The 12,841-nt window shown below is 40.0% G+C and overlaps 1 protein-coding gene across 4 annotated transcripts in view; it reads left to right on the plus strand.

Moving 5' to 3' along the window:
- Slc28a2 (solute carrier family 28 member 2) overlaps positions 1 to 12,841 on the plus strand; it is a 119,924-nt gene that overhangs the window by 19,835 nt on the left and 87,248 nt on the right. For 2 of the 4 annotated variants that reach the window (XM_052183432.1, XM_052183433.1), the window contains exon 18: positions 592 to 1,335. The exons of the other annotated variants lie outside the window; for them this stretch is intronic. In XM_052183432.1, coding sequence (XP_052039392.1) covers positions 592 to 709 — 118 coding nt within the window. In that variant the 3' untranslated portion in view covers positions 710 to 1,335. Of the gene's footprint in view, positions 1 to 591; positions 1,336 to 12,841 lie in introns of those variants that run through there. 4 annotated transcript variants of the gene reach the window in all.

The following is a 12,841-nucleotide window of genomic DNA, read 5'->3' on the forward strand; positions in this document are numbered from 1 at the left end:
GGAGGGTAAGTGGGAGGGATTTGAGGGAGGGTGAGTGGGAGGGATTTGAGGGAGGGTGAGTGGGAGGGATTTGAGGGAGGGTGAGTGGGAGGGATTTGAGGGAGGGTAAGTGGGAGGGACGGAGTTGGAAAAGGATGGAGGAAAGTGTCATAATTCTGTTTCAGTTTGAATAAAATGAAAACCAACAATTGAAAAGAGAAATACCTTTGTCTAATTAATTTATACCAATGAATTATAAACAGTTTTTTCTTTCTTTCTCATGAGTAAAGTGACCCTAGTTCTCAGCCTGTTTTTTATTAAATTTAATTCTGGATCATTTATACAGCCTAATTTTTTTCTCAACTGTCTGGAAATGACATTTCCTCCTGGGCTGAGGTTAGTAGCTGGGCGTGGGGCGGACACGGTCAGGGGTCAGGGTTCTGTTCCAGCATCAGATAAAGCCTGAGTGGCCAAGCTCGGTCAGTTGGATCTCGTGTCCCTGGTAATGAGACAGATGGACTCACAGCAGCTTTGTTCTCGGCCACTGGAAACGTGTTGATTGTGCTGCCTTGTTTGTCTCTGACCCGCGTGTGTCTGCTTTTATCATTTCAGCACGTGGCTGAACGGCACCAACATGCCTTCTTTCTCAGGCCCCTGGCAAGATAAGGAGTCCAGCCTCAGGAACCTCGCCAACTGCTGCAACCTCTACACCAGCACTGTGTGTGCATGAGGCTGGCGCAGCCATTCCATGACGGTTCTTATAGAACAGATTCAGATTACCAAATACATTTTCATGTACTTAAACTTCCCATTCTCGCAGAACGACAGGAGACTCCACAAACTGAAAGTTCTGAGCTCACTGTAGCTCTGTATAAAAATGAGCCCCTACCTTTTCTCTGGTGTGCTACATACCAGTCGTGAAATTCATTACAGACCCTCTAGAGCCAAAGTATGCTGGGAATGTAGCTGAGGGGGAAAATAATTGTGTGCTAAGCGCTAAAATCCAGCTTCAATCCAGGGCCAGGCCCAGAGTTGAGAGAGTCGGGAAATCAAAGTAGATACTTAGTTTTAACTTGGGAATGGTGGCACACCCCTGTGGTCTCTTATCTGTAAACTCACAGCTAAGGTCATTGCCTGAGTTTCAAGGCAAGCCTGGCCCAACCCTGAAGTATTTCACAGAAGTGATAGAGTAGATGACATGTCCTTGGGCAGGGGTTGAAGGGAGGGAGTATATTTTTAAAGTTAGATGGGAAACACATGGGAATTTAAAGATAACATGTTTTATATTGCCAAAGATTTATAAAGTTAAAACACCTTTTATTTTCATACAGTAATAAAAATACTTCCTGAAATTAAGTGTTTCTTTAAAAAGTACTTATTTTTTTAATTGTGTGTATGTTTGTGTGTCTGTGTGAATATGTGGGTGTCAGTGCTGGTGCCAGAGGAGCCCTGAGGTGGGGGCTACCCGGACCTGGAGATACAGGTGTTCCTGGGACAGCCAACATGGGTGCTGGAGACTGCAGTCCTGTGTGCTGCAGGAGCAGTGCACACTTAGTCACTTACTGAACCTTCTTGTAAGCCCCCAATATGAAAATCCTAAGGAATTTCCATTATTTAAAAGGCCCTTATTTTGATTTGGTATTCCCATTTAATGCCAGTTACCTGCATTTCAGGTTATAGAATCCTTTAAAATATTTTTGGATCATCTACATGAGTCACTGTGTAAAAAGCTGACCAGTTAGCTTGAGTTAGACCCAGAGAGGATTTCTTGGAACAGAAATGGGCAAGGCACACTCACACCAGGGATACTTAGCCATCACCCCAGCACCCTCACTGCCTCGGCTTCAGCTCCTCAGAAGGGGCCAAGTGTGGGGGACACAGGCCTGGGATCTCTGAGAGTTTGAGGTCAGACTGATCTACATGGTAAGCTTCAGGACTACATAGAAAGACCTTGTCTCAAAAAACCAGAAGGAAAAACAAAAAAAAAAAAAATGCACAATAGACTCTGCTGGACTTATGGTTTGGTGCTGGTGCCATGCTGAAGAACCCAAGAGCTGTCCAGTGTAGGGGGCAGCAGAGGCAGTGCCATAGATAACCCTGCTTCCCCAGAGTTACCCAGAACAGCCACAGATCGCAGACAGGCTGGGTGTCCAGGAAACCTAGGCATGATTGGGTCCTCATCAGCAGGTAGAGGGCATGGAGGACAGCAAGACAGCTAATCCTTTGTTACCCTCTGTGTGGGTTTTGGGAATCGAATCCAGGGGATCAGCATGCACTTTACCAACTGAGCCATCTCTCTAGACCAAGAGTAGCTTTAAAAGTAATTAATTTATTTTATCGTGTGTGTATGTGTGTGTGTGTCTATGCATCTATTTGTCCAAGTATGAGGGCACGAATGAGCAATCAGAGGATTACAGTGTCAATAGTCAGGTCTGTCCTGCCACCTTGTGGAATCCAGAGATTGGTCTCAGGTTTTTAGCCTGTGTGGTAGCACCTCTACCCTTCAGTGCATGTTGCCAACCCAAGACTGTCTTTTTCATTACTGTACACTGTCTCAGGCCACCTACCCATGAGCGAGATCATTCAGTCACCACACACAACTACTGAGTTTCCTTAAAAATCTATCCCTTCCTTCTATGTGACCCTCCAAGGTCCCTACCCTCTCAAGTGAAAATATCTATAGCTTTGTAGATGGCTTGCTGTGGAAGATGCAGTATCTCCTCTCTAGCATCATCACTGGGACACAGAGATGCATAGTGAGTGTTTGCTCTCTTTTCTCCTGACTTCATTTCAAGAAGTATGTCATACTTGAATCCTATGTCCAGGATTGTGCACAGTACATTTTATCTGAGAGATACCTATGGAAAGACACTCATACTGACTGACAGCAGGACAGGAGGGTTAGTGCACCTCAGTCAGAAGCAAGGGTTTAGATGGTGAGACAAAGGTGGACAACAGCAAACAAGAATGTGCCTGTCCTTTCTCAGAGAGGAGTCATGTCTCAGTCAAGTAACAGTCTAGGGGCCAGCAACATGGCTCAGTGTGTAACATTGCTTGCCTCAAAGTCCTGACAACCAGAGCTCAATTTCTGTTACCCATGCAAAGCTGGAAGGAGAGAAAGGACTCCACACAGTTGTCCTCTGGTCTCTGCACTCACCCTGGTCATGTGTGTACTCTCTCTTACACACAGCATATGCAAGCAACAAAGAAAACATTAGAAATATCTTGGCATCGTAACTAGCATAACATTATCAGTCTTTTTAACTTTATCTTATAGAGTTTTGAATGTATGCCAGGGTCATCTGGCTTGGAAAAATGAAAGTTCCAGACAAGATTGCTTCAGTGAAGATGAATATCTACAACCTTCTAGAAGCTCATGAAGTCATTTTTAATTTTTTAATTTTAATTTTTTTAGCAACTGGAAAAGATGTGTTTGGAGAATTGACTGGGGACATTTTCCCCATAGTTTACATTTTCACTGAAATAAATGACTTTGATCAATTTCAAGTAAAGCAAAGGTTACATTTTTTTAGAGTAAATTTTTGTCCCTGTCTCAAGGTTGGCATCTGTGGCAGTCATTGCCAGGTTTGCCATGACTATAAGAATCTTTCCCACATATTTGGAGAATGAAACAAAAGAGAATACTGAAGCTCTTTTAATGAGCATAGAGACCTGGGATTTTTGGTGAAATCATATTGTTCTTGTAAAGAACTGTTGTTCCTTCAAGAGATATAAACATTATGTCTACGGAACTGTGTATCTCATAAAAAAAATTGGCAAAGATAGCTGGTTCCTTTTTCATGGCAACATGATTCAAATTTCAATTATTTATCAAACATAAGGAGGTTCTATGATGCTCATCATCTTCTTTGAAGTTGAAATGGGGGTGATGTCAGGAGGTGACATGTTTCATGGTTAAAAATCCTTAAAATAAGAAGACATCCTTAAATGACATATTATGTAGGTGTTTTGAAGACCATCTATTTATCCATAGGGTATCTTGATAGGCAATAGGCAAACAACTTGTTTTAACTTGTTTTACTCTTGGTTCAATCTAGGCAGCCTATTTTGTGATAAACTTGTCTAGTATCAAACATGACCATGAATTTGATTGACAGTTAACTTGTATTGCTTCATTATCCCAGACAATTTGTAATAGCAGCTTTAAAAAGGACTAGAACTTTACTTTACATTTTAAAATGAGTTCCATAGGTCCAATACCTTATACGAGATTTGAAATATCATATACAGTAGGTTGCAACAAAAATAATATTTGTATTGTATGCATATACAAAGATGTATACCAATGTAAGATTATTGACTATAAAATATTCTTTGTTTAAGAGTAGATTCAATAATCTACCTCTTTCCCCTAGTATTCCTATATTATTCCTATCTCACCTTTCTTCCTTTTCAACCCTTTTCTTTCTCTATAAGAAAGAAGGGATAGAGAAAAGAAAAGGAAAGAGAGAAATCCCTGAGTCTATTTTCTATAACTTGTTTTCTTCTTAATCAAGACCATTGAATAACTCATAACCAATCCCCGTAAATGACAATAACCATTCATAACCCACTGAGTGAACATAAAGCCATCTACCCCAGGCTGGTGAGATGGCCCAGTGGTTAAGAGCACTGACTGCTCTCCAGAAGCTCCTGAGTTCAAATCCCAGCAACCACATGGTGGCTCATCTGTGTAATGAGTCTGACACCCTCGTCTGGTGTGTCTAAAGACAGCTACAGTGTACTTAAAAATAGTAATAAATAAATCTTTAAAAAAGAACCCCATCTACCCCACCTTTTGGGAAATGGGCTGTCATTCTCTTAAAATTGTTTCCTGATGATTTGGAACATAGTTTTTCCTTTGGGATTGCTCAGAAAAATTTAGAAAATGGTTACATCTTAAGAAAGCCAGTTTTAACATTTGTTGTTCAGTTTCCTTTGGTATGAAAAATGTAGGACTTTATTAAGTCTGATTGGAACAGTCTGAAAAGCTGGACCATGTGAGCTGACTGCTTGGAAGTTGTCCCGGAAGCAAGTTTTGAAGAAACAGTAACTGAGGTAGTCTGAGGCTGGATCTCCCGGACAACTTGTTTTTTCTTCATTGATGTCTAGTTCTTTTGCTCTGAAAACACATAAACTCTCACTAGCAATATACATTTCTGCATTAATATATGTATGCAATGTCTAGTGTGCACAGACCAGTTAAAGATGATTCTCTGCTCTTCGTTTGAGCAAGTAAAAGCCATCTGTCTTCCTTAAGCTATTGTATGACATTGTCCTAGAATTGAGGGTAATCTGTACTCTCAATTCATTATATGGACCTTCACTGTCACTGATCCTTGGCAATATCAATTTAAAGTTGGAAGAATGTTAATCTGTATTTCTCATTGTTGCAATAGATTTTCTTCTGTAGACATAAATTTTTTTGTATACTATTTTAATAAGGGTTTAACCTTTCTTCTAGTCCACTACCCAGCAGAAGTAGTGGAAGAGAAAAGTTATTAGGAGACGGGGCAAGTGAACCTTTTCAGCAGAAGTTTCTTGGAGGGGAGCTCGATCTTCTTTGGCAGCAGTTCAGCCCTGTAGCAAACACCAAATATGACCCAGCAGCTGCAGACCAGTCCTTTAGGCAAGCACACACCAGGCACGAACTGGCACGGACTGGCAGCTACAGTGCAGCCATTTTGGCAAGCAGATACCAGGCATGAACCAGAAACTGTAGTTCAATCCTGAAGAAACCACCAGGCTCAACATGCAGCCTGAAGTGAAGTTGCTGAGGCAGCTAGATGCCTCAGGAACCTCGCCAGCTGTGTTTGGGCGAGCTTCTCTCAATGGTGGTGTTACTGTGGGTTGAGCTCAACAAAAAAAGGAAAACCAAAACATACCTGTCTTTAGGAAGAATAGCGAGGTGGATCAAACCAAACCCAAGCTCGGTGCTCCTCTTTCACTGTCTATGAGGTCATATATCCTCCTTCGTCTAGCATCAATTCATGTGTCTGCTATATCAAAACATCCTTTCACCCGTGTCTGCTTCAGGAAAACATTCTTTCCTGTGTCTGCCTTAGCAGGACATATTTTCACCTGTGTACCCCAGCAAAACATCATTGGACATAACTAAATTTCCAAAGAAAGTAGAAGTTTCCACTTTGCTCTTCCAAATAACTTCATGGTTATATCTGATACAGATGACCTTAACCTTCCTAGTTGACTTTCTGGTCCTTTACATTTAATCCATTTTAGACTTTCTTTTACCCAAGGCAATGTCCCAATCCCTAGAAACTGTGTAGCTACCTTTTGAAGTGGCCAAGATGGATTCCAGGACTCTTGGGAGATTGTTGTTACATCTGCTTCAGGATCCACTAATCCTTCAATCTCAAGGGCATTTAACTGTATTTTAAACTTTGGTTTCCTGTGATGTACAGTAGTTTGCCAGTATGTCTGTGTTTCGGTATCTTCAGAATCTCTTGTTTCCCTAGGAGCTGCTCTATCTCCACCAAGTGGTAAATTTAAGTCTCGGGCAGCTCTGTGTGTGCTGTTAGGCTTCACATTTTCTGTTTTTCAGAATAATTTTTCGTTGGTGGGCAGGAAACAAAGGGCTCATGTTTTTTTTGTTGTTTTTTTTTTTGTTGTCGTTGTTTTTTGTTTTGTTTTTTTTTTTAAATCTGGCCTTGAACAGAACACCTCAGTCAGTTTTCTAAAATTAAGGAATTTTCTTCGATATCCTTGGATGACCAACATTCATGAGCCACATGACTCTTCCTTCCACATCATCTACATTTTACAGGAAACATTTTCCCTGAATTATTACTGTTATAGAAGAATTTACCCTCAGGATCTGTTTGATCAAAGTCCTTTAGGGACTTTGTCCCAAGCAGTTAAGCTATTGTATGACATTGTCCTAGAATTGAGGGTAATCTGTACTCTCAGTTCATTATATGGACCTTCACTGTCACTGATCCGTGGCAATATCAATGCCTCTAATCCTATTTCATTACTCCGTGGTCAAGGCCTCATCTTCCCACAATGTTAGTCATTGTGACTGAGGGCCAGGCTATAGGATGGCTGCCATCAAATCTCTCCAGGCTTTTCGAGTTATATGATTATGTGTAGCCCAGTTATTAAGCATCTGTTTGACATATGGTAACTGTAAGCCATTACTTATTTACTGCGTGTCCTTAAACCTGTTTAAATCCTGTGCCTCTATAGGTTGCCATTTGAATTCTTGTTAAATCTTCCGGTTTCCCTTATCTCCTGCTAATTCCTTTATCAGGGATGGGAAAATCATGTTAGGTTTCTTAACAGATAAGACTGCCCTGCAGTCTTCTTACAAGGTGGTGCAGTGTGTTCTGGCCTTCCTTCCTCTGCTTCTGTCTTAGTGTCTATCTCAGTTTTACTGAGAACTTTTGGTAAATCTACTTCCAAAACTTGTCTCCATTTTTCATCCTTTTCCTGGATCATTATCACCTTTGTATCTTTTTTATTCTTATTTATAAACCCCTTTCTTCTAAAGTTTGTTTCCAGATTTTATTTCTCTCTCTTTATTTTCTCTCTGTTATTTTAGCATTTTCTCAGTCCATTTTATAAAATTTCTTCTAAAGCTTGTTTTCAAGTTTTATTTTTGTCATTTTGTTCCATCTATGATATTTTAGCATTTTCCTTACTGTGATTTATAAAATTTTATATTTTTTCTAGTTTTATCCTTTAAGAAGACATTGAAAGGCAAAACAGTAATTAAGAAAAATTGAGGAGTATTATTGTAATAATAGTCATAATCGGTAATATAATTTCTTTTCTACTCCTGTTTTGAAACCATTTATAGGGCTATTATGTAAACCCCCAAACCTCTGTGTTACTGTATCTTTTATCTTTAAATTTATCAATCTTTATTTGTATCTATACAAGTATTTTATTATCTTGCGTTCTTCCCTGTTTAGTTTTTTTTTTTCCCCCCTTTTATGAGACAGGGTTTCCCTGTGTAGCTCTGGTTGTTCTGGAACTCAGAGGTTCAGAGGTTCCTGAGTAGACCAGGCTGGCCTTGAACTCAGAAATCTGCCTGCCTCTGCCTCCCTTTTTAGTATTAATACAGATTTTTTTTTTTTTTTTTTTTTTGCCTTTTCTGATCCGTCACTGTGCTGATTACTTTTGTGTTCTTTGTCTCCCTCTGCTGTTCGCCTCAGGATATTGCAGTGGTTCTTGGTTCTGGGTTCACAGGTAGGAGTGAACCCCACAGTTTCTGTGTTCGGGCTGCTGCAGTCCTGGGTTCTTGTGGACTCAGCTTATATTCTCACAAACACCTGCTATGACCTTTCCCCACTGTGGAAAAATGGCACAAACCATGCCCTACGTCCTCGGGTTTCACCGAGGGTTATGTCTTGAACCTCTATGTTTCCCCACGGGATGACTCATCCCTCTCCCTCTGGCCTGCCTAAGTTTTGTTGCTAGGCAGATCCCCACCAGCACCAGCCTAGCTGCACTAAGCAGGAGAGGGTGTCCTTCTTTGGCCCACACTCCTAGTGTGCTGCAGTAGTGGGGATGTAATTCCTATCCTGGGCTATCTGTTGGTCTGAGATAGACTGCATGCTCACTGGCCACAATCAAACGCTCTGTAGCACAGCAGGCCTCTTGTTCTCCACTTTCCAGCCAGGTCTCTGTCTAATTAACTGAACATGAAATCAAAAGGTTTGGATTTCATGTCTTACACACTGAACACCATCTGTGAAATCTGAGTTTTCCTTCTTGCCCCAAGCTCCTGAAATAACAATTCTGAGATTCAAAATATATATTTACAAATACCTTGACCAGTTAGCCTTGGCTGGTTACTCAGTATAAGTTAATAACCCATTCATTATAGTCAAAGTTCAGCCAAGCAGATAGTTACCTGGTCCTTAAGTGCATGCCACGAACCTCCTCTCTGCAGGTTGACTCCTCTGCCTGTCCTTTCTGATGTCTTACCTTTTATTTCCTGCTTCAGTTACTGGTCAGTCAGCTTTAATTTGCATCCATACAGTATCTAAGAGATTTTCTCTATATATGGCTTTCTGAAGGCCTGTACCAAAGTTCCAGGGCTGCCCAAGCACTTTGAACACAGATGAGATCACGAGAGTCCTGATGGTGGACAAGGAACTGCAGGGTTTGGTGTTTCCCCCCACTAGGTTTCAGTCTCTGGTCGAGGCTTTCTCTCCTATTTCTCTGCTCCTTCCTTTGGGAATATTTACTGTGTCATTTTATGTTAGAATTATGTAATCTGGTTTCTGACTTTACAGGTACCCATAGTTAAGAGATTGCTTTGCATCTCAGAAAAGACTTTGGGCCTTTAGACAGTGTTGGAGCTTTAAGACCATAAAGACTTTGGAACTGGGTTTGCATGCAGTTTGTATCATGAGATGGCCATGAGCCTATGGAGGCCCCGGGTTGGGAGGCTATGGTTTGAGTGTGGAATATCTCCTGCAGGCTCATTTTAAATAAATACTTGCTTCTAGCTGATGGTGCTATTTCAGCATTATAGAACCTCTTGGACATGGGGCCTATATGGTCACAGAAGCTGGTCAGATCTGGCTCTGGTAGCTCACTGTGATCCTATAGTGTTTGGTTCTCTGTGTTGTGGCCTCAGCAACCTCGCATTGAATCCAAGTCATGGCATTGTGGCCTTTTTAGTACTGTAGTAGTGGTGAAATCATTGTAATGCCTGGTTAATTCTCTCATATACATCCCTGTTGCTCATGATGAAGGCATTATAATGTGTGGTTAATTCTCAGAAACACTGTACTGTGTGCACAGCAGATGTGACAACCTTTCAGTTTAGGTACCTTGCTTTTGTTAATATTTCTGCGAGATACTTTCATTTTTCTTATTCAATGATTAAGTCATATTTTAGTCCTGTAAAAACCTCACACGACTTTAGATTTCATCACAGAGGGCGTAGACATTATAGAAACAGTGCAAAAATTAGGGGTTAAACTCAGGTAGGTAGTAAAACAAACTGAACCATTTTTGGTTGAGATCATATGACAAAGACTACCATACTGAAGGGACTATTTCTTGTGGTCACTGTGGCATGCTAAGATAGTCTCATGGGTGCTAGTGTTTTCCCCTCTTCCCAGTCTACCTAAGATTAAAGCAAATTATCACGTTGTTTTGTGTGCTGTTAAAAAACCACAAGCTTGGGAGACCTGCTTGACTTCTGGTTCTCACCTGTGCTGGGATCTTAGCACTGGTGCTGGACCCAAGCCCACACAGCTCACACCTCAGTCACAGCTCAACTCCCTAGGATCACAGGATTGCAAGATTATAGGCTCACGGGAAGGACAGGCTCCAGTTAGAGACAGGAAGGACAGACAACAACAGAGATAACCAGATGGTGAGAGGCAAGCATAAGAACATAAGCAACAGAAACCACTTTGACTTGACAACATCAGAACCCAGTTCTCCCACCACAGCAAGTTCTGGCTACTCCAACACACCTATAAAGCAAGATTCAGATATAAATTCTCATTTCATGAAGACGATAGAAGACTTTAAAAAAGGACTTAAATAATTCCCTTAAAGAAACACAGGCGAACACAAGTAAACAAGTAGAAGCTCTTAAAGAGGAAACCCATAAGTCCCTTAAAGAAATACAGGAGAACAAAATTAAACCTGTGAAGGAATTGAACAAAACCATCTAGGATCTAAAAATGGAAATAGAAACTTTAAAGAAAACACAAAAGGAGACAACCCTGGAGAGAGAAAACCTAGGAAAGAGAACAAAGAAAGAATACTGAAAGAAGTAAGGAAAAAAGGTAAAGTAACATATGAAGGCAGACCTATCAGAATTACACCAGAGACTACTCAACAGGAACTCTAAAAGCTAGAAGATCCTGGATAGATGTCATACAGATTCTAATATAACAAAATGCCAGCCCAGGTTAATATACCCAACAAATTTCTCAATTACCATAGAAGGAGAAACCAAGGTATTCTAAGATGAAACCAAATTTAAATAATATCTTTTTACTAATCCAGCCCTACAGAGGATAATAGAAGGAAAAGTCCGACACAAGGAGGGAAACTACATCCAAGAAAAAGCAAGAAATTAATCTTTTCACAACAAACCTGAAAGAAGAGAAACACACAAACATAATTCCACCTCTAACAACAAAAATAACAGAAACCAATAATCATTGGTCCCTAATATCTCTCAACATCAATGGACTCAATTTTCCAATAAAAAGACAAAGACTTGTGGAACTGGATACTTAAACAGGATCCAACATTTTGCTACATTCAGGAAACACACTTCAGTAACAACAAAGACAGACGTTACCTCAAAGTAAAAGGCTGGGATATTTTCCATGCAAATGGTCCCAAGAAACAAGCTAGTGCAGCCATTCTAATATCCAGTAAAATAGACTTTCAACCAAATGTTTTCTAAAAAAGATGGGGAAGGACACTACATACTCATCAAAGGAAAAAATCCACCAAGATGAACTCTCAATCCTGACTATATATGCCGAAAATGCAAGGGCATTCACATTTGTAAAAGAAACATTACTAAAACTCAAAGGACACATTGAGCCTCACAAAATAATAGTAGGAAACTTCAACGCCCCACTCTAACAAACAGACAGATCATGGAAACAAACTAAAAGAGACACAGTGAAACTAAAAGAAGTTATGTACCAAATAGATTTAACAGATAGCCACAGAACATTACTCCCTAAAATAAAATAATTTACCTTCTTCTCAGAACCTCATGGTTCCTTCTCAAAAATCAACCATATATTCAGACACAAAACAAACCTCAACAGATACAAGAACATTGAAGTAATCCCATATTCTATGGGATCACCATGGACTAAGGCTGGTCTTCAATAGCAACAAAAGCAACAGAAAGCACACATATACATGGAAGCTGAACAATGCTCTACTCAACGATAACTTGGTTAAGGAAGAAATAAATAAAGAAATTAAAGACTTTTTAGAATTCAATGAAAATGAAGGCACAACATTTCTTATGGGGCACAATGAAAGCAGTACTAAGATGAAAACCCATAACTCTGAGTGCCTTCATAAAGAAATTGCAGAGATCACACACTACCACCTTAAATGCTCATCTGAATGCTCTAGATCAAAAAGAAGCAAATACACTCAAGAGGAGTAGCAGGCAGGAATTATCAAACTCAGGGCTGAAATAAACCATGTAGAAACAAAAAGAAGTATACAAAGAATCAACAAAACTAGGAGCTTGTTCTTTGAGAAAATCAACAAAGTAGACAAACCCTTATCCAGACTAACCAGAGGGCACAGAAACAGTATCCAAATTAAGAAAATCAGGAATGAAAAGGGAGACAAAACAACAGAAACTAAGGAAATTTAAAAAAAATCATCAGATCCTACTACAAAAGTCTATACTCAATAAAACTGGAAAACTTGGATGAAATGGACAATTTTCTAGACAGATACCAAATACCAAAGTTAATTCAAGATCAGATAAACCATCTAAACAGCCCCATAATCCCCAAGGAAATAGAAGCAGTCATTAGAAGTCTCCCAACCAAAAAAAGCCCAGGACCAGATGGCTTTAGCACAGAGTTCTATCAGACCTTTAAAGAAGATCTAATACCAAAAATCCTCAAACTATTCCATAAAATAGAAATGGAAGGAACACTACCCAGTTCTTTCTTTCTTTCTTTCTTTCTTTCTTTCTTTCTTTCTTTCTTTCTTTCTTTCTTTCTTTCTTTCTTTCTTTCTTTCTTTCTTACTTCTTTTTTTTTGTTTGTTTTTTTTCAAGACAGGGTTTCTCTGTGTAGCCCTGGCTGTCCTGGAACTCACTCTGTAGACCAGGCTGGCCACAAACTCAGAAATCCGCCTGCCTCTGCCTCCC

This window comes from Apodemus sylvaticus, chromosome 5 (assembly GCF_947179515.1).
Source record: "Apodemus sylvaticus chromosome 5, mApoSyl1.1, whole genome shotgun sequence".
Classification (NCBI taxonomy): Eukaryota; Metazoa; Chordata; class Mammalia; order Rodentia; family Muridae; genus Apodemus; species Apodemus sylvaticus.